The sequence below is a fragment of the Aythya marila genome (genome assembly GCF_965140915.1).
Source record: "Aythya marila genome assembly, chromosome: 7".
In the NCBI taxonomy this organism is placed as follows: domain Eukaryota; kingdom Metazoa; phylum Chordata; class Aves; order Anseriformes; family Anatidae; genus Aythya; species Aythya marila.
Genome location: NC_139048.1, coordinates 21,793,093 through 21,817,209, shown reverse-complemented (window position 1 = coordinate 21,817,209; position 24,117 = coordinate 21,793,093). Strand labels below are relative to the sequence as shown.

Below are 24,117 nucleotides of genomic sequence, written 5' to 3'. Positions count from 1 at the left end.
GATCTGTGGGAGAAAGAAAATGCTGTCCCACTCACTTTTTAGATGGGAACTTGATGTATAAAGACATTGTGATTAACAGTAACAGAACTGGAAATAGTCCAGATGTTACATGCTTTGGGCTTGAGCCTAAAGGACAAGATTTCATTGAGATTCCTGTTCCCATCCTTCCATCACAAATAAGCAATCTTCATGTACCCAAAGTAAAATAAGCTACAAGATGTAGTGTGCTTCTGAGAAGGTCAGTGGGCTTATTGGATGGAGGGAGTTTAGCTGATGCATTTTCTGATAAATTTTAAAGGATTGCTATATTGTTTGGACCTGAGCTACTCTGAATTCACATTGCTATGAAATGACAGTAGTCAGTCTAACATTGAGCTGAGTTTATCTACCTCATCTCTGTTTTATCAAATTAAAAAAAAAAAAAAAAAAAGAAAAAAAAAAGGAAAAATGTTTTTATCTTTTCAGTTTTGTTTTTTTTTTTTTTACATTCATTGATGTCTATAACCTGAAAAAAAAAAAAGTATATGACTGAAATATTACTGTGAGTACTTTTTTTTTTTTTAAAAAGTCCATTCTTTCCCAGATATTGCTCATTTGCATTCAGAACACAGCTTTCAGCTCACAATTATCTCAATTGAGACTTTTCCAAAATGTTTCTGAAATCTGGAGACATTGATCATTAAGCAGCTAGCATCTCAGGCAAGAAGGTTTGTATGAGAGCCCCAAAGGCTTGCACATACACATCTGAGATTTTCTTATCTATAATAAGCACATAAATATTACTATGATCTGATCTGCAACAATCATTTAAGTGTTGCTAACAGTCCTGTAATGTGATTCCAGTAATACTCAAATTCCGAATTTCTGAGAGAAGATGAATAAGTACCTAGTACCCAAAACAAAAACATTTGGGTATTAACTTTTTAAAAAGCAGGTCAAAAATGGTAAACCAAATTGCTGGCCTGTGATCTTCTGACCTGTAACTACAGGAGTCTTACTGGCCTACTGTGTCATTCGTTTAGGATAGAATTGCTGGTTTCAGAAATTAGCCTGCTAATTAGATCCATGATGGTCACTTTGGATTAGGAAGTCATTTTTAGCAGTGTTAAATGCTTGCCAGGGTTTTGTTATAATATGTGCAGGCCTTTTGCTTTAGGATTTCCAAGTATCACACATAGCACATTCATATATGGTGCTGTGATACAAACTCTTCCCCATAAACTTGCTATAAATACCACTTACAGCAGAGGCTCCTGTCTGCCCATTTCTTGCAGCTTCTTTAAAAGAAACAAAACCACAGCATACAAAGCATGCTCTTTCAGATGTTGGAGCGACGCTAGGATCTTAAAGGGTTCTCTTAACCACCCTCTTAACCACCCAGAAGACCTTGAGAACATTTGCTGCCTTTAACGTCTACCCAAACAACAAAATATCTTCAACAAGGATTTACTTCATGTTTATAATTGATGTTTTGTCCAGTATTGGAAATTCAGTTGGCTTTAAGTATGGCTTTGTTCTTAACACTCTTCTATGAATTCTATTCTGGGTGAACTTTTCCCGAAAAAAGGAAGTGAACTGTAGTATGAGTAAAGCTTGTTGTTGAGGTATAATTTCAGCTACCTAAGGTTTTGCTTCAGTGTTTGAGACTAATGTCAAATGTATTTCTTTTATAAAAATAACATCCACAAAGTATTGAGAAAAACTGACATGATCGCTTCCTTTATAGCACCTTTCTACGATATTGCTGCAGTGTTTTGGCAAAAGGAGTATACTGTATTGTTGCACCTGTGCTCACACCTCAATCAAGATCAAGATAAGGAGCATGCTTCTGAAACCTATCTCCTCATTTCCCACCTGCCCTGCGGAGTGGGTGGAAGCTTATTGCAGAGCAGTCAAAGAGCATAGTGTTTCCTTAGGGTGAAACCTAAACAAGACCTTTTGCTTTGAGATTTTGCCTCGTGTGCCACAGTTACTTGGAATGTCTAGTCCACAGGAATACTCAAGAACTTCCTACAATACAGATATTAGATCATATTTTTCAGCCTATGCTACTTGGCTTACTCATTTACACATTGCAGTTCAGTACTGTACCTCAGAGTTCAAGACAGTCAATTTTTGTGTGAAATGCTTTAGTAAAGAGAAAGTTTGGTGACGTAGAGAGACATCTAGAGAGACAGTGATTAACACTGATTAGTTAGAACTTACTAAAAGCAGTTCTGTTTTCAAATCCTAGCCTTTTGTTTCAAACAAAGAAGGAACAGCCCCATAAGAATAATAGTTTTATTTATAAATTTACATATATAATACAAATAATAAGTTAAACATAATAAAAATAAATAAAAGAGGAGGTTCCAGCCCTCATATGAATAGTTCCATTTATAAAACAAAGACAAGTTTTAAAATAAAACCAGCGTAAGTCTTAGGAGAAGGAAGTAATTTCTATGCCATAACAGTTAAGTGAATGGAAGTGATGTGCTGACTATGACAGTTGTAGCACTCAGTGAGTACTGAATCCTTACATCTCCTCAGTGTTGTGTACATACATGGAAAGAAGTGCCTTAGCTAGACTAAGGGGACATAGAAAGTGGAACTGGAAGTCCAGTCACGCTGTCAAAGTTCCTTTCTTTAGCTCCCTTCTTCAGTGTATAACCTCTGGGTGTACTCATACCAACACAGCTGCAGTTGTCATCCTGAAGATTTTAGTGTTAGATCTGCAGAAGTGAGCCCTGTGTAGAGCCTGTTGCTTCAGTTGGAGTTCAGTTTGGTCCTTCCTCACACATTAAATGGTAATTAAGTGATAAGTACTGGTGCTATAATTCCTTGCATATTCTGATGCAAAGCATTGTCACCCACTCAATACTGCTGTTCACAGATTAAGTCTGACACAGCACTGCTCAGGGTGAGTCAGGTTTTTAGACTGAAACCATGTACCAAATGCACACAAGTAAAATGAGTTAAAGCTTGACCAATACTACCTGACCAGATACCAGTTCATAAATTAAGTGAACAAATAACTTGATATGTATAGTACTATGCATGGGAATACTCATTTAAATGTTAAATATTTTCACTTCCCATGGAGTGGTTCTTTGTAATTCATTGTAGTGAGTTCACATGAACTGTCTTTCTGCATCAGAAACTGATGTGAGTGGCAGACCACAGGAGCAGTTAAAAGTAGACTCTTACAGTAAAGTCAGTACTTTGTGTCCTGGCATCAACACAGACTTAAACTTGTTCATTTGAGTCTAGATATGGAAAGATATCACTTGGGTTCAGGGAAAGAACGACTTTTGGTTAGCACTGCATTCATATTGGAGTCAATCCAGTTAAGGTATTTAGTAACTCTGGTGTAAACACCCGGCTTGTTTTGCTTTGCACAGCCATCTCCCCAGCTGACAATCCCGTAAAGCGTCATCCTGCCATTGTGCTCACAGACCATGGGGCCGCCGGAATCTCCCTGAGAAGGCAAAGAGAGTAAATTAGGCTGTTTTCTGCAGATGGAGCCTTTGTAACATGGAACCTGTTACTGCTGTTCAGAACTGGAACAAGCAGTCAATATCTATGAGCTAGTTCTGATTTTTGAAAGCACTGTATAGGTAGAACCAAACACTCAGCACCTGCTGCAGCTAGAGCACGATCTGTACAGTAACAAGGTCTCTGCTCACCCCTAGCTTGCACAGACAGTAATTATTCTGGACACAGCACTTATGAAAGTTATGACAGCTGTTAGGCTAGTTATACAAGATGAAAGCCAGCATTTCCAATCCTTTATCAGAATTAATCATCCCCCTACACACAAGGTACTTGTACACCTATGGGTAACTCCTGTTTGTTTAGTGGCACATGTGACACACCCATGCTGCTTATTGAGGTGCAGGCAAGCAAAGCCAGTTTTGAGGAATCCATCTGAAGGCTTATTCTCCTGTAATCCACCTTTTGTCCCTCCAGAAAGCTATAGTTAAAAGGGGAGGCTGACACTAGCACAGCTGCTATATTCCTCTGATGTGTGTATCTACTGGCCTTTGCTCGAACAAGTTGTAAATACAGTTCTCAGGAGCAGTGGCAGAGACTGCAGCTGTTGCTCCTCCAAAGGCTGGTCTGGAGAGGTTAACACCTATCTAGATCCCCACCGGCTTCCCTGTGTTCAGCCACAGTACAGGGTCAACTCCCCTGGCTTTGCTGAGGAGCCTCTGTAGAAAGGACTCTCCTGACACTTTAAGGAATGCTACCAGTTGATACACATGATAAGCATGCACTTAAAGTGTTTTGAAACAAGCAAACAAAACCCAGTTTTACCTTGCATGCATCAGTTGCCCACAGGGAGTCTCCAGCACAGACCATGTTGTCAGTAACTCTGACACTGTCATAGTATTTAGTTGTGCATTTGTCCTGTGATATTAAGTTCACACTGGCTGACATCAGTCTTTGAGCGTAGTAAATATCATCTGGATAGTAAAGGAAAAAAAGTTTATTTTCACCCTCCAAGAGGAAAAACAAACAAGCTAACATGTTTCTAGTACTCATTGATGCAATGAAACAAGAAAGCCAACACCACCCTTAACCATTCCAATTCTGATTTGAGGCTCTTACTTCCAGCTTATATGGCATTGTTTTACTTATACTGTTAGTGACTAAGTTTTTAAGAGAAGGAAAAGAAGTGTTCCAACTGCAAACTGTGAAGCTTTTTTTTGAAATAGTTGGTGTGTTTTGGGACAAAATTATGCATAGATGATATCCTTGCTTAATCCTCTAGCACAGCTTTGTCTTCTAGTTCTCAGTACATAAGGAATGCAAAGACAGCTGTTGATTACATCTTGGCTTACTGGGCATGGTTGACAGGTGTGAGAAGACTCAGGTAGAGTACTACTAGCAACTAGAAAGACCTAGAGAAAGTTAAAGAAAGGACCTCATAAGCACATAGAATATATAGAATAGCTGCAATGCTTTTTTCTCTTCTCATCTTTTCGGGATCATGGTGTAGAAAATAACCAGTTTCCATACAGTTAAGCAAAACTTTCAAAAGAGAAGTCATTCACTTACAATAATCCTGTTTTCCATAGCCAGCTATTTCACACTGGGTATTGTCACGTAGGTTAAGGTTCCTCTCTGGCAAGCAGACTGTTCTTACATACTTGGATTCTACTGCACACTGTCCAGAAGCTGTTCTTATTCTTACTAAAGCTAAGAAAATAAGAGAGAACACATTTAAACTCCTAAAGCAAGCTCCCTTCACATTCCCTGAAAATAGAAAGATCCTGTACAGTTTATGGGGGTTCTGGTTACATAAGAACCCTCTCATTGACTACAGCCATTCTAAAAGCATTTACTGACAAAATTAATTTTCCAGCATTGAAACTGGTAAACATTGCAACTTAAGCTACTTTCCTGAAAGAATAAGGGGTGATAAGTCAGGGAGGAGGTATTCTGTGAAAGGTCATCTTCAACCATATAAAAATACCAGTTTCCTGACTGTCTCTAGAGCGTGGCATCAGTCACCACACTCAAGAGGGCAGTTTATACTGCACTACTCTCCAGAAGTATTACGAAAGTGTTCTTTGTGCCTTTTTCTCTTAGTAGCAGGCACCTGGTTAGGGTTATAGAATTTAAAGCATACAGTGGAAGAGCTGTGTCAAGTTCAAGAACAACAATTCTGTTCCATCCAAGTTAAAGAAACTTATCTGATTTTGTTGGTTTAGGAGAGGTTTGTGTAAACTGGAGAGACTTCAGAGAATCTGGATTAATTCAGGAAAACGTTTAGCTGATGAGGCATTCCTCTACCATAGCACATGCACACAGCAGGTGGATTTCTGTCTCTACCCACTGTACTTGCTAGTGTGCCAGGTAATGCACTGAGGAGCTTTGCATCTGAGATGTCACAAATCAGACTGACACAAATGAAAGTTGCACCACAGGCCTGGTTCTCAGAAGCACCTGGCTCCTGTTCCTCTTCATTTGTTCTCTGGTTCTACTTCTTATACTTGACATACACCATAATTACATAGCCTCCAGCTATCCTCAGTGTTTTAAAGGCTCATATTAAGATGACACTTACCAATGTCATTCTCATTGCCACCTGTTTCATCTGTAAAGTCCGGGTGAGAGATAATTTCATCCACCATGAACACTTGTTCATTGTCATCAGTAACATTCAGTACGGACTTCCCAAGGAAGACTTTGTAGGCTGACGTACTTGGTCTTCTTTTTGACCTGAGTGAAAGTAATAAGGCCCATGAAAGCTACTGGTTTCTGACAGTGAGGTCTGCAGTTTAAATCAAGTCCCAGTTCTGTTTCATGTTTACTTCAGTAAAGACAAGAAAAAGGAAAGTTGACACAGCTGTGACAGTTGATCCAGTACACTAAATGAAAGACTCCTGATTCACCACATAGAGTGAATAAGCCAGATGTCCAGGCACTGCAAAATGCGTGTCTGGCTAGCTGCTACTAATGCCAGGCATCAGCAATCAGACCCCCCAGCAGAATGCAGGGAGGATCAGCTTTCCACAAGGAAAAACACCCTAAATTAATTATTCAGCAGTTCATCACCTTCCAGTACAACTGTTAAGTTTTGGGAACAGCTCAAGTAGAAGGAAATCCTGGTTCCAATTTTGGGTAAATTGGTTTGAATTGCATAATCCATCACAAAGTTTGCAGTCTGTTAGCTCAGTCTGCTAAACCTGGACTTCCAAATACATGTTTATGGATGCTCTTCTTGTTCTGTGTAATTAAAAGAACATGCTAACTAGTTGATTTTCGTCTTTGCTTAGTGAGGCAAAAAAAGACAGCTAAAGGAAGTTGCAGATGGAAGGATGCAGAGCTGTACACACTTACGGATCATAAAAGCAGTGTGCTGCTGTAAGCACCCAGCAGGGGTCAATGAGGCTGCCACCGCACAGAAACTGGTCGATACCCAAGATGTTTTGGAAGATGCCAGCTATCCAAGGCTGAGACTCAACCTCAGCCTGCCTTCCACCAACAATTTTGAAGTACTTGCTGATGCTTCTCTGACCACATGTGCGCTCTGTGAGGAAGATATCATTCAGACCTTGATTTCATTCAGGTGTTCACATGACAAACAAGCATATCCTCTGTTAGAAACAGTTCTCTTGAAAGTAATGTTACTTACCACACTTATCTACATTGCAGGGTGTTTCTTGAAGGGAGAATCCCCTCCTGGTGTAACACCAGGGCCTGCTCCGTCCATTTGGGTTTCTAGAAGATACAGGTAGTATGCGTGTCATTAACACAGTTTATGAAATGGTTGTCTTAGATTTTTAACTGTCCTGGAAAGGGCAGAAGTGCTCTGTTGCAAGATATGCCAGAGAAAGTGACTAACTGAACACAGAATTGGTATCTTTCATCATAGCTTTTACTCCTTTTAAAAGATGTACCATCCTTCAAGACATTTCTGGTAATGCCATCACAGGAAGATGGATGCATCATCTTACCTGCAGTAGTTGTGTTTGCCCAGTCCAAGCTGCAGAGCATTCTTCATGTCAGCATGGTAAGCACCTCTCTTGATTACCGAAGGAAGATCCCACAGTAAACACCCTGGTTCAGTTGCTGTTCCTCTGTAGTTCTCCCCATTCCCAGTGTAGCATATACTGTCATCATCTGAAAAGAAACAAAACCTTTACTTCTACCACAGAACAGATACAACAATGTCTGGACCATTTTTATGAAAAAACATGCATTAGAAGTGAAAACAGATGGCTGATTATAGTGTTCCTATTTAATGTTTTCTATTTGAATTTTGCACATCAAATACCTCATGCTTTAAAGCATTTATATTGCTTTAACAACTTCACTACTTCAGAATATAATTGTTTCCTCCTCTGGACGCTCCCAAAGATCATTTATTTTTACAAAGTGAAACATGAATGAGGAAATAGGGAACATTTGTGAGGAAGCAGGGACAGAACTAGAAATCCCAGTTTTGCTCCAGTATTTAGCCATTTCTCCTCAATGGATCTATTAGTATAAGGTGCTGCAGGATATCCAGTCATGTTTTATGGGTACTGTTTTCACTTAGCACTTCATAAGTATTAAGTGCTCATGTCTCCAATTACTTCAGCTATTATCAAGGAAGATTGATACTCTACCTATTTCACAGTGAAGCCCACCGTATCCTTCTGGGCACAGGCAACGATTTATTCTGCTGAAGAGGTAGTAGGTAACGCATGTTCCTCCATTCAGACAGTGACAGTCTGCAAGTAGAAAACCACTAATTAAAGGCAAAATATTTAAATGGTGAAGTAAAGTGAAGTGTAGTTGCAAACTAAGTTTTCTGTTTAAGTGTCACTAAAAGTCCCTTTATCAAGGTTAACAAGCTCTTTTTAAATTAACAGGCAGATACTTACCCTTGTGTTTATGTGATGGTTTGTAGTGCTTCATGCCATAAGCCTACAGGGAGGAAAAAAGATATTTAAGGAAACTTTTATGTTTTGTTACCCATTACAGGGCTAAGCTGTGTTCCCTACTGCATGTTCTCCCCAATGCTTTAAAAGGTTTTTGCTCATAGTTACCAGCTCAACTTGTTCTGCAGAGTCTGCATGCAAATGCGGAGTGGAACTTTGCTTCAGCAGCACAGACAAGAAAATGCCATACCAAAAAAGGAGAAAAAAATAAAACCAAAACTAACAGTCTGAAAAACCTTTACCAACTCAGTCCACCACATCAGGTCAACACTGCAGGTATTTCTGCTGTGAGGACCTGGGCAGCTCTCAAGGGTCCCTGTGGAATCAGATTTCTCCCTCCCCACCTCTCAGTTCCTAAGCAGTACTAAGATGGAATATCCTCCAGCTGCCTGTCCTTTTAGTGACCTTCATGCTTTGTGTTTGTGCTATGGGATAATAGCCAGTAGATTTACACAACAATAGATTTTCGCCCCGAACTCCAGGTTCTGCCTCCACTTTGCAGGCTGGATATTTGCTCCCATGGATAAAGAGATAAAACTAGTCTTTTTACAGGGGTCAGGGGGGTTTGTCTGAGCTGAAGTGTCACAGTAGCAACATAATTCCTTAATATCAGAGAATGGCTCTACTAATAGATGTTAACTGTCACATAAGTTCTGAGTCAAAAATACTCAGTCCGTTGCTCTTTTTTTTTTTTAGGCTTTGCACTCAAGTAGGGTAAGGTGGAACTTTACTTAAGGTCTAATATCCACCTGTATGAAAGGCTATCAGATTCTTGGTACTTGGTGTCCAAATCTAGATTGCACTATGAGAAAATAAAAGATAAATTTCTTGGTTATTGCGTGGTGTCTTCACTATTTGTGCTCTAGAAGACATCTTAAGTTAGAAGAAAATCAGAAGAAAACCAAAGGGTTCAAAAAGGTTTCTTGGAGGTATATGTGCAGCAAGTGTACATGTACATGCAAAGGCAGCAGAAAGAAGCATTCAGATTGAACTCCTAGTACCCTGTCTAAAGCAGAAGTATAATCAAAGAAATAGAAGTGGTTCCAACTAGAACCCCTCTCATTTATTTCAAAACTTACAGGATCTAGTCCCACGACAAGAGTGGCGAGGGTTACTGAGAGGAAGGTGAATAGCTTCATGGTGTTAGCTAACTTTTCACTTCGTTCCTCTTCTGTTTTGTTTTGATTCTGAAAAGGAAAGAGAATTTAGTAGCATGTTTTAGCTTGCAGCATCAGCTTTCTGTTGTCTTACTTGGTTTCAGTGTAAGTCATGATACAACTGATGAAAATTAAGAGGTGGCTTACTGTCGAAGATCTGCATATTATTGCCATAAGTTCAATAAAAGGTTGATTCATTGCTTGAAGTTTTTTTTTGTACATTTAGGTATGTAGCCAGATTTTGTGACATGCAAATAAATGAGACAGGGAAATAGGAAAAATCTGTACTCCTGGTTACTGCAGCATAGACTAACAGTCAGAAAGTGGCAGATGGATTTAGTTGCAGTCCAGCAGTTTGCACCTATCTAACTGATCATTACTACCTCGTAGCAAGACTCCTAAGAGCACTGAGCAACCCTTCTAAGACCTGGAAGGGAAAGCTCATGTTTTCAGTACCTCCATGGCTGTCAGCTGCATCACATTGATGCTGGGCACTTGCATAACCCCGCCTGCCTCTGCCCACCACAAACTCTTGACAGTCTGGTCTTGCGGTTACCTCACTAAGAGTATTAGAGAGGCTTAGAACGCCTTCTGCCTTGACCTCTTACAGGCAGCTACTTCTTGTCATCAAGCTCATATGGTAGCAACCCTCCCAAATGGCTGTTAAAAAAGACTAGTCTGGAAAAGTGATGCAGGAAGGAGCTACAAAGTACTCTTTTTTTTTTTTATTAAAAAAAAAAAAAAATGCAGTTCAAGTCAGGATTTCTTCCTGGGGAGGAAGAATGCACCCTCACTTCATTAAAAATAGTAAGGTAACTATAAAGAATCATTAGGAGACTCCACAGGAACTTTCCTTCCATCTATATTAGCAAGTACGTTTTTTTTTCCCTGCAGACTAGAGTTGGTGCCCCACGTTGTTTCTGCACCCCAGGCTTTCAGGTTGCACTAGCTGTTCTGTCACCAAACGGAGCACCTAGTGGCATGGGAGTGCATCTTCCAGCTTAATTCAAAGCACTGCAGCACAAGTGCAGGCCACCCTGGGGCACAAACCAAAGCGTGGGAGAGGATCAGTGCATTCATTTAAAAAATGCAGACCCAGTCCCAGGCGAACTGCTAATGCGGCTGCACCCCCTGCTTTGTAAGCAGCTCAGAGGGCAAGCCGTGCCTCACGCACACTGCTCAGATGCGGCTCGCATTTCTGCAGGCGCATTCTCCCTTCAGCACAATTCACATGAGGACAGCAATTTTTAAAGGCGCTTAGCAGCTATACGAACCACTCAGCCCCCTAAATGATTATTTTCTCAGGCCCATCCCTCAGCGCGCCGATCCCCGCTGCTGCAAACCACGCGGCGGCCGGGAGCGGCCTCTCCCCTCGGCACCCCGGGGCAGCAGCACCCTGCCCCGTCCCCACACCGCGAGCAGCGATGGCTTCTCCGTGCCGATGCAGCCCGGAGCGGCACTTACCAGCCCAGGAGCGGGACAGGAGGCCAGGCACTGCACGGCCGGAGCTGTGCCGGCAGCACCTCGGGGCGGGCGCTATAAAGGCCCGGCCGGGGCGGTGCCGCCGCCGCTCCCCGCCCGCCCCGGGCCGGGCCGCCCCCCGGGCCGCCCCCCGGGCTCACCTCGCCGCGGGGTGACTCAGGGCGGGGGTTTTCGGTTTCGGGGGGCAGCGGCAGCCGGGCCGAGGTCCACGTGGGGCAGGGAGGCTGCTTTCGGCCTCCCCGCGGCCTCCGGCAGCTTTTACGAGAAGTTATAAAATGAAAAGAGAAACGCGAGCGGCGGCCGTGAGCAGAACGGCTTGTGTCCAAACACGCCCGGAGACACGAAGGAGCGTGGTTTTTGTGGGGTTATCCCAGTGAAAGAAGCCCTAGCCCCCCAGCCATGAAGGGCATTACACGGGTTCTGGGGGGCCGAGGGCAGGATTTGCCGGCACCTCACGAAGGCCCTACCTGCGGCTGCTGCCGGGGACACTGTGGTGGCCGCAGCCGTGTGGGCTGGGAGCGTCGCTGTCCCTGCTCCTCAGAAACCCGCCGTGGCTTCGTCAGAGCAGTGTCTGCCTTCCAAAGAAATACTTGAAGCGCAGCAATTTCATTAGATGGAATTGGCGATGTCAACTGTGCAAAAAATGCAGGCCCCAAAAACCCCGAAAACCTGCCTTCTCTGTGCCCTGCCGGTGCGTTTTCTCCTTATGCTGTGACCTTGTGGCAATGTAGTGAAGAACACCATGGGCACGTAGCGTTTGTGGGCACAGCCGTCCTGTCTGCCTTCAGGTACTGCAGGTGACTAAGCCGAGGCAGGTCTTCGTGGGCTGTGTGGCACATAAAAAGCAGTTTCTGCAGGGACTGCTTTAGAGCAGGGATTGATGTGAATTTCCCTTGGAATGTTTTTCATAGCTGGGCTATTCACAGCTTAAGGAGGCCACCCTTATGTGTTTGGCATATAACTTCACTGGTAAGAGAATGGTGTAGCTTTCTTTCCCCCCCCCTTTCTGTTGAGTCTGTGATATAAGCATGCACTTATTCAGGTAGTGGGTGCTTACATTCTCTATACCTTTTGTTGTTGTTGTAGTTGTGTTATCAGCTCTTCGGGCTCATGTGAGAACAGAGCTCACCTCTGCTAAAAGCATGCTGAATCCACATTGACTGGATGGCAGGAACTGCGTCAAGAGAAACAGATCAAGTTGGAAGTCAAAGTGAACATAGGTAAAGAACAAATCTTTCTGCATCTCAGGAGGGTAATTTTCCTCACTCTCTCTGTGGTGAGTGAATACCACAAGCAAACCAATCCTTTAAGAAATAGGGTGGATAATATGAAGGTAGAATCTCCATTGCAATTTCTTCACTCTAGAATACTGGCTGTGGACTGATCTTATTCTAAGTAATAAATTCCAGGAAAAACAATGCAAATTTTAAAATCACTCTGTAACTTTTATTCACTTAAAAAAAAAATAAATACACAAGCCTTACATAATAAGCGAAGAAATGGGTCATGCTTTGGTTCATCATGGGTGAAGGGAAGGGACAAGCTGCCAGGAAGAGGAGGGCTCCTCCAGGTCTGGACAGCTCCTCTTCTTCCTCCTCCACCCCTCCCAAGGAAGAGGCGCCAGGCCTTGGCAGCTTCCTCAGACTTTCTGGAAAAGGAGTCAACACGAGCATCAGGATTTCCTCTTTCACACTTGCTCCCCGAGGAGTGCTGTAGAAGTGAGTAATGACCTTTGCCCTGAACTTCTGACCAAGCAGAGTAATGTCACCTGTTCATCTTCTTGTTTCCCAGGTCAAAGAGGCAGAAACTTTTGTTTTCACTGTGGCAAAAGACATGGCAAGAATCAAAATTCCCTGTTTCAACCCTTTATCACAGACTTAGGTTTTTACTGTGTTACTTTTGATACTTTAATGGCAAGTCGCCTGGTCTATGGTGTTTCTTTGTTTCACTCAGACTGGTAAGTTACTGATCAGTAACACTCTGTTGGGTTTGCATTGTGTCTTTGGTGTCATCTAATTCCTTTGGCTTGAATATTTGCACCTAGGTAGGTGAACATATGATAGTGAAGTGATTGAACTCAAAATAATCTTTAGCAGAGATATCCAAACTTGCTGTAAATGAGTTTGCCTTGGTACTACAGGCAATCTCAAAGCAAACAAGGTTGCATGATCTCCGTAAGTATTAAGTGACTCTCTGGGAAGCAGAAATGGGTCAGATAATTTCCAGTGCCTGAATTCACTAAGCTACCCAGCTGTTGGCTGGTACAAGAAGATCTGAGGTGAGGTTGCAACTTCAATAAATCCTTGGATTTGTCATGTGCCCTGCCTACAGGCAGAAGCCATGGAAAACCTGTAGCCTGGCAGTTCTGGCAAGACCTCATAGCTGGACCTGCCTGCACAAATACGAAATGCATAGACCAAGTGAGTGGGAGGGGTGGAACAGGACCGGTTCTGCTACCAAAGGACTTTTGGTAGCTTCAGGGTCAAAATTTGTGCATTACTCCATGTTTCATGAATGTAGAAGGGCCCTGTTACAAGCCATGATATCTCTCCAGATTAAGATTGTGACAGGCCAGAGGAAAAGGAAGGTTTTTAACTAAAAATTGAACTTGTTTGGGGAAAAAAAAAGTTAGCAAAATGAAAGGTCTTCTGAAAGTCTTTCAATGGAACCTATATGCACAGTAAATATCAATAGATGAGAAGCCATGTGACTTAAGAGAGAAACTGTTGTACAGACCTATAAGCATGATTATACTTTGCCAGGCACTTTTGGCTTTCCACCGTCTAGTTCTTTTTTCCTTTTTCATATCTGTGGTTTCATCACTTTGATCCGTTATCTGAATTTAGGAGAGATGTATGCAGGATCATAGAATCATTAGGGTTGGAAAAGACCTCCAAGATCATCTGGTCCAACCATCCCCCTACCACCAATGTCACACACTAAACCATGTCCCTAAGTAGCAAGACCAACCTTTCCTTAAACACCCCCAGGGACGGTGACTCCACCACTTCCCTGGGCAACCCGTCCCACTGCCTGACTGCTCTTTCTGAGAAGAAATGTCTCCCAATTTCCAACCTAAACCTCCCCTGGTGCAACTTGAGGTCATTCCCTCTAGTTCTTTCACTAGTTATCTGTGAGAAGAGGCTGACCCCTTGCTCACAACAACTTCCTTTCAGGATGGTAGGGTAGCTACAAGGTATGTCAGGGTTGATCTTGTAGAAAGCAATTTACTCTCCTGAATGAGGACAGTATCTGAACAAGAAAAAGCTATTTACAAAGTTTTAAGTCATTCTGTCATTTATATAGTCAAGGCTGTTGATAATAAGTGTTTTTAGATTTCTTTTGTCTGTAACTGGATTATAGCACAGAGTGAAGAAAACGCATATGCCAATTATGAGCTGCTCATCTGATCCAAATCTAAATACCTTGCATTTGTACAGTATTTCTCTCCAATAGTTCAGATGCAGTGGATCCAACCGTGAAGGCCAGTAGGATCAGACACATAGTCAGACAATTCCTACTTTACTGTGATTCTGATTTAGATTTCAGTTGCTGATAAAAATCTTGCTGATTCTTTTAATTTATTGTTGAGGTAGCTTGAATGTTTCGGACTAGTCTGCCAGCCTGGCTTAGCAAATTTAGAAACGATAACAGTTCATTCCAACTAAATGAGGACACAGACCCCTTCTAAAGAAATAGATTTTTCTTATCTTAAAGTGGTTAGCTGAAAGATTATGAGGTTTGCATTGTTTTTTGGGAGTTACTGGACTGGAGGTATTATTAGTTCTAGTGTTCTTTTTCACAGCTGTTGATAACAAAATATTAGATCTAGGGCAAAATACCATCCGCCACACATGGTTACTGGTAGTCCATCAGTAAACATCAAAAGGATTGAACTCAGAGTTTAAATAACCATGTAAACATTAGTACAAAAACCATAGAAGTGCCATTCTATAAGGAAAAATAATCCCTCCTTGTGCTACCCTGATACTCCACACTAATATTCCCTGTCCGGGACACCCACTGTCCTAATCAGAATCTTCACATACTTAGAATTATGGCAGTGCTTAGATACCTGCCCTAATCCTGAAGTCCTAGCACTGACAGCAGATGCTTCTCCGAGCTCCTGCTAAAGGTATTGGGGCTCAGTGCAGGGGGAGCAGTCTCGTGTTCAAGGCACTTTCAGAAGCAGGGCTCAGATGTGCCTGAGGCTTTTTATCAGCCTAAGTCTGGTGTTCGTGAGGAGCACGTTCTGGTTTGTATCACATATAAGTAATATCAGAGTTACTCCTCTGTCTAGTAATTATCTGGCTTGCCAGCACAGCTTCCCATGAAAAATCATTTGCAAGCCCTCCCTACTCATGGTGCATCAGGAATGGAGAGGTCTAAATTTGCATACGAGAAGTCATGTACCTGAACCTCTGTCATGTCATATAAAAGAGCAGGGTTAAACCTTACGTTCAGTATTTAGTTTGTGGTTAGGAACACAAAAGCCAAGAAAGCACCTATAGATCATTTTGATGGGACTCGTCATGTCTGTAATGGTAATAGTTTTCTTCGAAACAAAATAGCTTGTCACTGAATTAAGTAGCTCTAGCTGTGCATGTAGGGATATAAAGAACGTAGCTATTTTTATGTCTGCTTTGTGTATCAGAATGGTGCTTCAAAATTAAACAGTATTGGGTTACAGTAATTGTTTTGGTTTTGGATTATGGCAGAAAGGATTTCAAGGCAGCGATAAAATATTTCACAAGACTATGGAATATTTTAGGTTGTTTTCAAATATTCTAGCTCCAGCTTCAAAAGCGTGGATACTTTCTAGTAAAATATTTTATCAGCCAAGTTCATTTTTAAAATCAGTTTACTTCTAGCCCTTCAGATAATCACAGGTATGACTGAGTAAACCAATAGGTTTTAAATGTAATCCAATATATGTCAAATGTTACGTTATCACCATAAAGTTTAAAAAATAAAAAGAAATAGAGTTCTTTCTTTAATTGTATTCTCTTAAAATACAGCTCGTCTGAGTCCCAGGAATTTCCAGAGTAGTTGATTTTAAAGTCGTATGTGATTCATAAAAAATTCTTGTACTTTAATGACTCTTGATTACTTGTCAGTTGCTTGTGGTTAGAATCTGAAGCAAATGGTGATCTCATTTCCTTTAGGTATAATTCAGCTACTCAGGTTTATTTGTTTGTTTAAAATTTTGTTCCTTTTCCTTGCTGCCTACTGTATCTCTCTTATCTTTGTTATCTGTGTGGGCAGATGTAACTGAGAGTATCAGCCTAGGGGCACTGGACTCTCTCCGGATGCTTGTTGTAGTACTTGTTGTCCTGTGAGCAGCAGGAGTAGCCAGCCTTTTATCTCTAAGCCAGTGTAATCAAGAACTTACAAACTTGCTTCAATCACAACAATAAATTGCGTGCTGTTAGCTCAGCTATTTTATTACACTAGGAGAGAATGCGGTTGAAGCTTTAAAACAATCTAACCTCTCTTAAGCATAGTTTTCCTGGATGCTGCAGCTGTGCTCTTCAAAGGCACTGGCTGCTAGAAGCTGACTTCTTAATAACAAACACAGATTGAGCACCTGTGAAATCCCCTGTCATTATGCCCACTTCACTCATGTGAAGAGTAGACAGCAAGTATTTGATGAATAGTCTTTGTATACAATGTTTGTTGTTTCGGTGAGCTGTCAGGATACCATTTTGATTTTTTGTTTTTTAACAGGAATGATCACATCTGAGGATTTCATCATCAGCTTTAAGTGCACCTGTCTTTAAAACCAGGTTTTGTGTAGATTGAATCTCGTTTAGCATTTGTAAAAATCCATAGATTATGAAAGTAGCCGATGTCTGAGATTTGTTGAAATTGCTTAGTTGAGACAGCTAATATCTAAAGCAAAGATTAGTCTGAACTACAAATGTCACAGTTCTGTTTGCATTTAGCCCTAGGAATATCTTCAGTTACTAGTTAGCTGGTAGCGCTGGAAAGAGAAAGAGGAGATACTTAAGTCTGAAGCTGTAAGACACAAAGCAAATACAGAGTGTTTTAGGTATAAAGCTGTGCTTGCCATGGTGGTCTCAAGTTCTGGAGTAGAGTACTTCTTAAGGGAATGATATCTCTGCTTGCCATATACTGATCTGGAATAGCACATTGAAATCTAACGTCCGAAATTTACAGAAACAGCTGGCTTGGACTATTGTTTATGCAGTGTGCCAGTCAATCTGATTCACATTCCAGAGAAAAACCAACAAACCAAGAGCAAGCCAGTTGGCAGACTTCTGGAGGAAAAAAACAACTTACTAAAACTGGGGAAGGGAGCAAATTCTAGGGAATGAGTTCTGCAAACTGAATCCAGTGATGGAGTATCCAAGGAAGCAACAAACCCATAATCTGCCATGTAATACAGACCAGATGAGAAACTTGGCACTGCTCTTCTCAGCAAGAGGCTTGCCTGGGGAGCTCATTTGGGATTCCATCCCTTCCTCCTCTGCCTTTGGCATTCCTACTACTAGAGGAAGATAAGTGCCTAAGCTAGTATGGACAGTTCCTATCTACTGTAAAGGAAGATGTGATGTTACAGACTGTTCTGTCAAGAAACACTAAGACTATAACAGGTGTCTTAGATAAGAGACAACTAATTGTTCCTGCTCTCAGTAGGGTGTGGCACTCCCTACCCTTAACAGTTTGGCCTCTAGCGGGGTTAAAAAGCGTGCTGTGTAAGTTCCATACTTCTTAGGCAGGCTTTAGGATTTACTTATAGCAAGCTATGAATGCTCAGCAGTTAGCAGTGGAGTTGGGTCTATTTGTTTCTGTTCAGTTAACCTGCAGATTGCCTGCAGCCCTGGCAGATGGCTGTACTTCAATACTTACATGCAGAATTGTTTTGCTTGTAAACTGCCCAGGTGCAGTAATGGTAGATAACAGTATAAATTCCTCAAGTATTAAGTATCTTAGTTAAAATCTATAGAAAAGTAACTCTGTAATCACAGCATTAGTGTCATCAGTTGTGGGCTAGTCTATGAAACAGTGAAAAAGCTCTGAAGAAAAACAGACACTTCAATGAGTTTGCAGCTGAAGAAAGATGGAATGCAGAGCCCCTGGGGCAGTACTGCCTGGTGTGTCAGAAGGGTCTCAGTACACTTGCAAGTTAAGTTGCTGTTGAACAAGTTAGAGGAAAGAGTCTAAAGGAGAAAAATTGTTTCCTGGGTGCTGTTGAGCAACAGCATTCTTCCTGCATAAGTTCCTAAAAGCTCTGTGCTGAGAAAAAAAGGGAAACAGAATTTAATGGGTGCTCTAATAATAGCGTATATCTCGGGCATGCTAATAATAGCGCATATCTCTTCTCTCCCTCCCACTCCTTTGGATGTTTTGGCTTCCATTTTCTTTCAAGTAAGCTTCCCATAACTTATTTCTAATATAGCTACTGTACTGCTTTACCTAATCTCTGTTTGCTGATTGTTGTTTAAAGTTTGTAGGGTTTAAATAAATATATCTATAAAAAAGCTCTGTTTGCTGTCACTGAGGAATTTTAGCACCTGTCCTGCATATGGCAGGAGCAGCTTTTACTGATGGACAGGGAGGGCAAAAAAAAAAAAAAAAAAAAAAAGACAGAGCCTTCTGTATGTGATAAACATAACAGAGAAACACTTTCAAAACCACTTTGTTTGCAAAACAGGATTTTTCCTCATTGTTATTCCAAGTCTTCCAGGTGGAGTGCTGGCATATAGTGACTTAGTACCAGTACTACCAAGGTATTTTTGCCAGAAAGCAGAAATCCTTGCACTTTCTCCCTCCTCTTTCTTCACAGCCTTTTCATGGCAATGCTGACTGCTTGTGTCATTATGTGGTTTTGGTTAGAACTGCTGAAGATCGCAACCCTTCATTTCTTCTGAAATGTCTGTGTTTTTTGAGCAAAATACCTGAAGTTGGCATTGAATGATCGATTTGTGTCAATTGAATTGGAGTGCATCTTCCTCTTATTCACCAAGAGGTGTCACAAGTATGCTCCCTTGTCTCTTCAGAGCAAGCAGTGAGCATTCAAAGGGAAGAAGGCACAGTGTGGAACAAATTCCTTGCTAATAAATCTGTAAGGCTCAGCAGCATGGTAATGTTGTAGTCATGGTCACACAGGCAGAGTGGAAGCTGCAGGAAGGGGAAAAAAAGGCAAAAAGGCAGTGCTAAGCATTATGTGTCTTTCAGAAATTGCTGGGATTTAGTCAGAAGGAGGATGAGAAAAGTGTTAAGTAGCTTTCAAAAATGGAATGAGAATACAATAACAAATGCCTCTGTGCTGGAAGATGCTTGTGTTGGAAGAGCTTGAAAACCACTTCACTATGGACTTTTTTTTTTTTTTTCCAGATGTTAAATGGACTGTTATGGTTGGCCCCCCAGGTTGTTCAGGAGTAGGAGAATGAATGTGATGAGGATGAATGTGAGAGGACAGGCCTAGAGGGTGTATGAGGTGCTCTGAGAGTGAAAACAAATTCTGAGCAGTTGACTCAGTGAAGAACGGGATAAAAAATGACTTGATCAAAGATAATTCTATATGAGAAGCTTTTGCAGGAGCTTTTCTAAGCACTGATGAGAGAAGCAGAATTGCATTTGTCCAGGTTTCTAGGAGGCTGGGAAGTGTCATTGCTTTCAGTGAAAAAGAAAGGAGGTGGAGGACAGAGGTTTTGGACCCGAAAGGATCAGCAAAGATGGAGTTTGGTTGTAAATGAGTTTGATCTTATGAAAGATTTTACAGACAGTGATACCAGAGAAATGTGTGGATTTTCTCACTCCAAGTGAGATACAAAATGAAGAGGGGGACAAAAAGGGAACTAAAATAGAGCTGTTTCATGGCATTTTACAATGAGTCAGAAGCATACAAAGAGGCAGTGGAGAAGAGAGCTGTGGAAGATGGCTGGTGATCTGTAAAGGGAGTTGCCAAGCCCAGGAGAATGAGGAGACAGCTCTAGCTCAGACTTGTTCTAGTGGGGTAATTTCCATTCCATGCACAGGACAGAGAAAGACTGGAGAAAACCTTAAGTGGAATTGGAGTAGAAACTCTGTTGTTAAGTTTGTATATGGGGAGTTCATCAATGATCCATGCATGATCAGATGTAACTACTGTGAAGAATAGATATTGTTAAGGTAGGACAGACTATACGAAATAATTGGATTTTCCCTCTCCACACCTGATGAACATTCATCTGCCGTCCAGTAGGAAAGCTTGTGCCAGCCTATGTAAATTCCCCGGAGATAAATGGAAATTTCTAGTATGGTCTGTGTAACACAGTTCATTAAATGGAACTGCTTCCATGAATAAGCATTACTCAGTGGGAGTAAGGAATGTCAGGATAGATCCTAGCAAGCAATATTACGTTGCACTGAATATTACTTAAAAGAAAACTAGCTTAGGGAGATCCTTGTCTTCTGTTCATTTCAATGGCATAGGTCTAGGTACCAAAACACTAGGTAAATCAGATCCAAACCCTCTTCTCCAAGACCATTAGCTCAGTTGTTCCATAATGCATTTATATTGGTCTAACAAGTATCAGCATCTGGCTCATAATAGCTCATCACTTACAACTCTGTTTTTTTGTATACACAAAATGATCTAAAAAGGCCCTGGTAGGACATCTGTTACTGTGGAACGGCTTTTCCTGGAAAGCTACTTAGTTATTCATTGTCTCTTGAGCCTCATAGACCTCACATTTCTCTCTCTGCAAGGCCTTATTCTCACCAGGAAAAGGTGGAGAATGACTCCTGCCTTAGGCTACCCGCTGCACAAGAGTTATAAACTGATCTCTTTTGTTGAAAGAGCCTGGGATGCCAATCTCTACTTCAGGGCTACCCTCCAGAAAGTGGGTCTTGCTCCTTTCTGCCTCTTCTGTCAAGCTCTTGCTTCCTAGAAGAGAACTTGATATCATAAGTCTGAATTGGATGCGTGTGGGAAATTAAGCTCAAAAGCTCAATTCCAATAAATGCATTGTAGGCTACTAGGCGACTTGTTTGCTTCAGATAGTTTTAGGTGATCGATGCTATTCCTCAGCCTTTCGTTCTTCCCACTGTGTGATTCATATTAAAAAAGGAATTTATCTTGGTTTTGGCAGTCTGGTGACATATTATTAATAGGTGATTCCCAAATGCTATTCAGTGCCAGGCGGAGGTGTTTGGTTTGATTCTCCAAGTATATCACTACGTTAACGTGAGAATTCCTGGCAGCAAGGTTCCTTACGCTGACACAGTGCTGCACAGTTACAGTTCCACAGCTCTCAGTTCTAGACCAAGATAACCTTGCACCCTGGAGTCTCTTTTTTTTTTTTTTTTTTTTTTTTTTTTTTCTGTGTGCTCTCTATGGGCATGTTGGACATTTTTTTCCCTAGCTGTGGTATGTTCTGACAAGACTGATTCCTCAAAAAAGAGTGAGAAAATGTAGAAAGAGGAAAGACAGCATCATTTAAGGAACATGAGGAAACCACAGTTTCAGCATGTGACATTGAAGTCTGTGTGAGCATACATAAAGTATCACAACTTGAAACAGTGTGTGGTAACTTCAGACTGGAAATAAAAGTAAATGTAGTCTTACAAATCTTCAAAAACGCTGTCAAAAATATAAGGGTTCCATAACGATTTGCCTACTGTATATCTTTGTAGTACATGTACTTTAAAGGAAAAAAAAATGTTTTGGTTATTTAATGATGTGAACATCTTCCATAAATTTAATACAAGTGAAAATAAGAATAGATACCTAAATACCTGGTGGAACTTCCATGTTATGAGAGGTTTTCTTTTGGTTTTTAGATGGATAGCTGTTAGGGCTGGTAGACTCCCATGAGCCATGACTCATCAGGAGCTCTGAGGCACCTTTGATGTAACAGGTGGTTCTCTGAAGCCTGACATGAGACTTACCTTGTGAAGAAATATTAATATTTTGAAGTCTTCCTAGAAAGAAAAGGAGTAGGAAAGGTCAGTGGTTTGAGGTCAGTAACATATTTTTTTTCTTTTTATTTCTTGACAAAATAAGTGTTTATTGCTTATAGACCCTGCTTATAAGCAAATGTTTAACAATATGAGTGTGTCCTAATCTGATACTTTGTCCCAGAGCCTCTGAACAGTAGATCAGAGAAGAACATGAAGGCATAGCAAATATTGTATGTTCACTAGTGAGTCTGGCTTTTACTTGTAACAGTGCCTTTTCTTATGTAATGAGCAAAGGCAACAGTGAACTCATAAGTGATTGTTCTTTTATAGTGATATTGCTTTCTCACTTTTGCTAAAACCTGTATTCTGCAGCAAGGCAATCTTCTGTGGCATTGTGGTAGGTGGTTGAGATTATTGCACATCAGCACTGTAGCTATGAGAAATTCCATGATAACATCAGTAAAGCAAAAGTTTAGGGTCTGTAGGAATGCTATGAATGCTGTGGATCTACTTGGGCTCCCTGTATAAACTAAAAATGATACCTGCTGCAAAAAAATGTGATCCAGATCATATTGCCTGGCACACAGAAAGCTTGTGTTGTTTGTCGTCTGGATTTGATTTGAATTTTCAGGTTTGCTGGTGGTTCTCGTCTGCATTGTTTAGGTACAGGATGAGAGGTCAGTGCACCCAATCTGCCAGAAAAACATGACCCACCTTGTTGAGAACTGAACTTAAGAATTAAGTATGAATGTGCTAGCAGTTGAAGGACTCAGTTTATGACATTGTCTGCACGTAGTACTATTCTCCCTTTGGTCAATCTTCCTCAGAAACATGGTTAATCGAGCTTACAGGCTAATTAAGCTTTTGGTCGCTTTTAGAATTAAGAGTGACTTACTACTGACAATTACAATATAAAACTGGTGTGAAATATTGGCATCTTTGTCAGATATGCAAGTAGTCAAACGTATTGTAAATAAGCTCTCAAACGAGATTAGTTACAGCTGGGCGAGCAATGCGAAATCTAAACCGAAACATCCATTACTTCTGTTTATGGCTTTTGCATGCATGTCCCTAGTACTTGACAAACCTTTTTATAAGCACAACATGCCAAAACTTGTGCTGGTGGAAATCTTAGCAGGAAGAGTCATGAAAACATAGGAGAGTGCATAGGCTGGGGTGGGTTGCAGAAGCAGCTCCAATGTCCTGTGTAGAGCTGAAAGGGTACAGCATGCAAGCATGACCTCATGATAAACTCACTGATTCTCACTAGAAATTAACCATTTAAAAGCTTGCAGACAACCGTGTATTACTGAGAGGAAGAGACTGCTATCTTTTGCATATCATAAGACAAGTACTTATCAGCATTATTTTCCAGAGACTCATCAATAAATTGATGAGCTGGGACGGTTGCGTGTGGGTGCATGCTCAAATTAAGTCACTCATGTAATTTCTTGAAGTAGTACTGGATAAAATTCCCCCAGTAGTATTTTAAATGTGTAATATTACAGTGATGTAAGAGTTGTTTATTTTGTTTCCGTCTGTTTCTAAAAGTGTTGTACAGCCTACGACACAGAAAAAAAATCCAACTCACAAACTTTTAGCTATCTTGACCTCCTGATATGGAAAAAATCCTCCTATTCAATGAGATGTTCGTTCTGTTCTAAAGGAGTTCTTTGCAGTGCCGTAGAAGAACACAGTGCTAGAAGATCATAAAGATGGCCACACTGATTTTTTCTTTTGAGAAAATTTAGTTTATCTTCGTAAGAAAAGTAAATATTATATATCACACATGAAACATTACCGCATTTGCATAATTTCATTCAAAATCTTTGTGATGGAATAGTGTTTTCTCATCAAACAGTTTTCTTATGTCTACACAAACTGTGTATGTTCTGCAGTTTTGTTGGCGTAAGTTGTGAGGTTAATTCTCAGCTAACCAGCCTCTCACTCCTTCGAAATGCTACAAGCAGAAACAGCTCTGCAGGAAGTGGTAATTGTGATTCAGTGAACGGCACCTTGCCCACTGAGTCAGTGTTGAGCCAGTGTCCGAATGCGTTTCTGGAGTGTGGAACATAAAACTGAAGTCCTGACCACGTGTGGCCATTGAGAAACTCATTTAACTATTGACGAGAACAGGATCATTAACCACAACA

General features: G+C 41.1%; 1 protein-coding gene across 2 annotated transcripts; it reads right to left on the bottom strand.

Moving 5' to 3' along the window:
- Positions 1–2,272: 2,272 nt before the first annotated feature.
- Positions 2,273–11,062, bottom strand: PLAU (plasminogen activator, urokinase). 2 transcript variants are annotated; one of them, XM_082764315.1, is made up of 11 exons: positions 11,036–11,062; positions 9,494–9,601; positions 8,358–8,400; positions 8,100–8,204; positions 7,446–7,611; positions 7,124–7,209; positions 6,829–7,042; positions 6,053–6,207; positions 5,041–5,181; positions 4,297–4,445; positions 2,273–3,457 (listed from the first exon to the last, which is right to left on the bottom strand). In XM_082764315.1, exons 2-11 carry the CDS (start codon positions 9,551–9,553, stop codon positions 3,263–3,265), a joined length of 1,314 nt encoding a protein of 437 aa, XP_082620441.1. In that variant the 5' UTR covers positions 9,554–9,601; positions 11,036–11,062; the 3' UTR covers positions 2,273–3,262. The 2 variants fall into 2 exon arrangements, with proteins under 2 accessions (XP_082620441.1, XP_082620442.1); XM_082764316.1 differs by having other exon boundaries at positions 6,829–7,018.
- Positions 11,063–24,117: the final 13,055 nt, after the last annotated feature.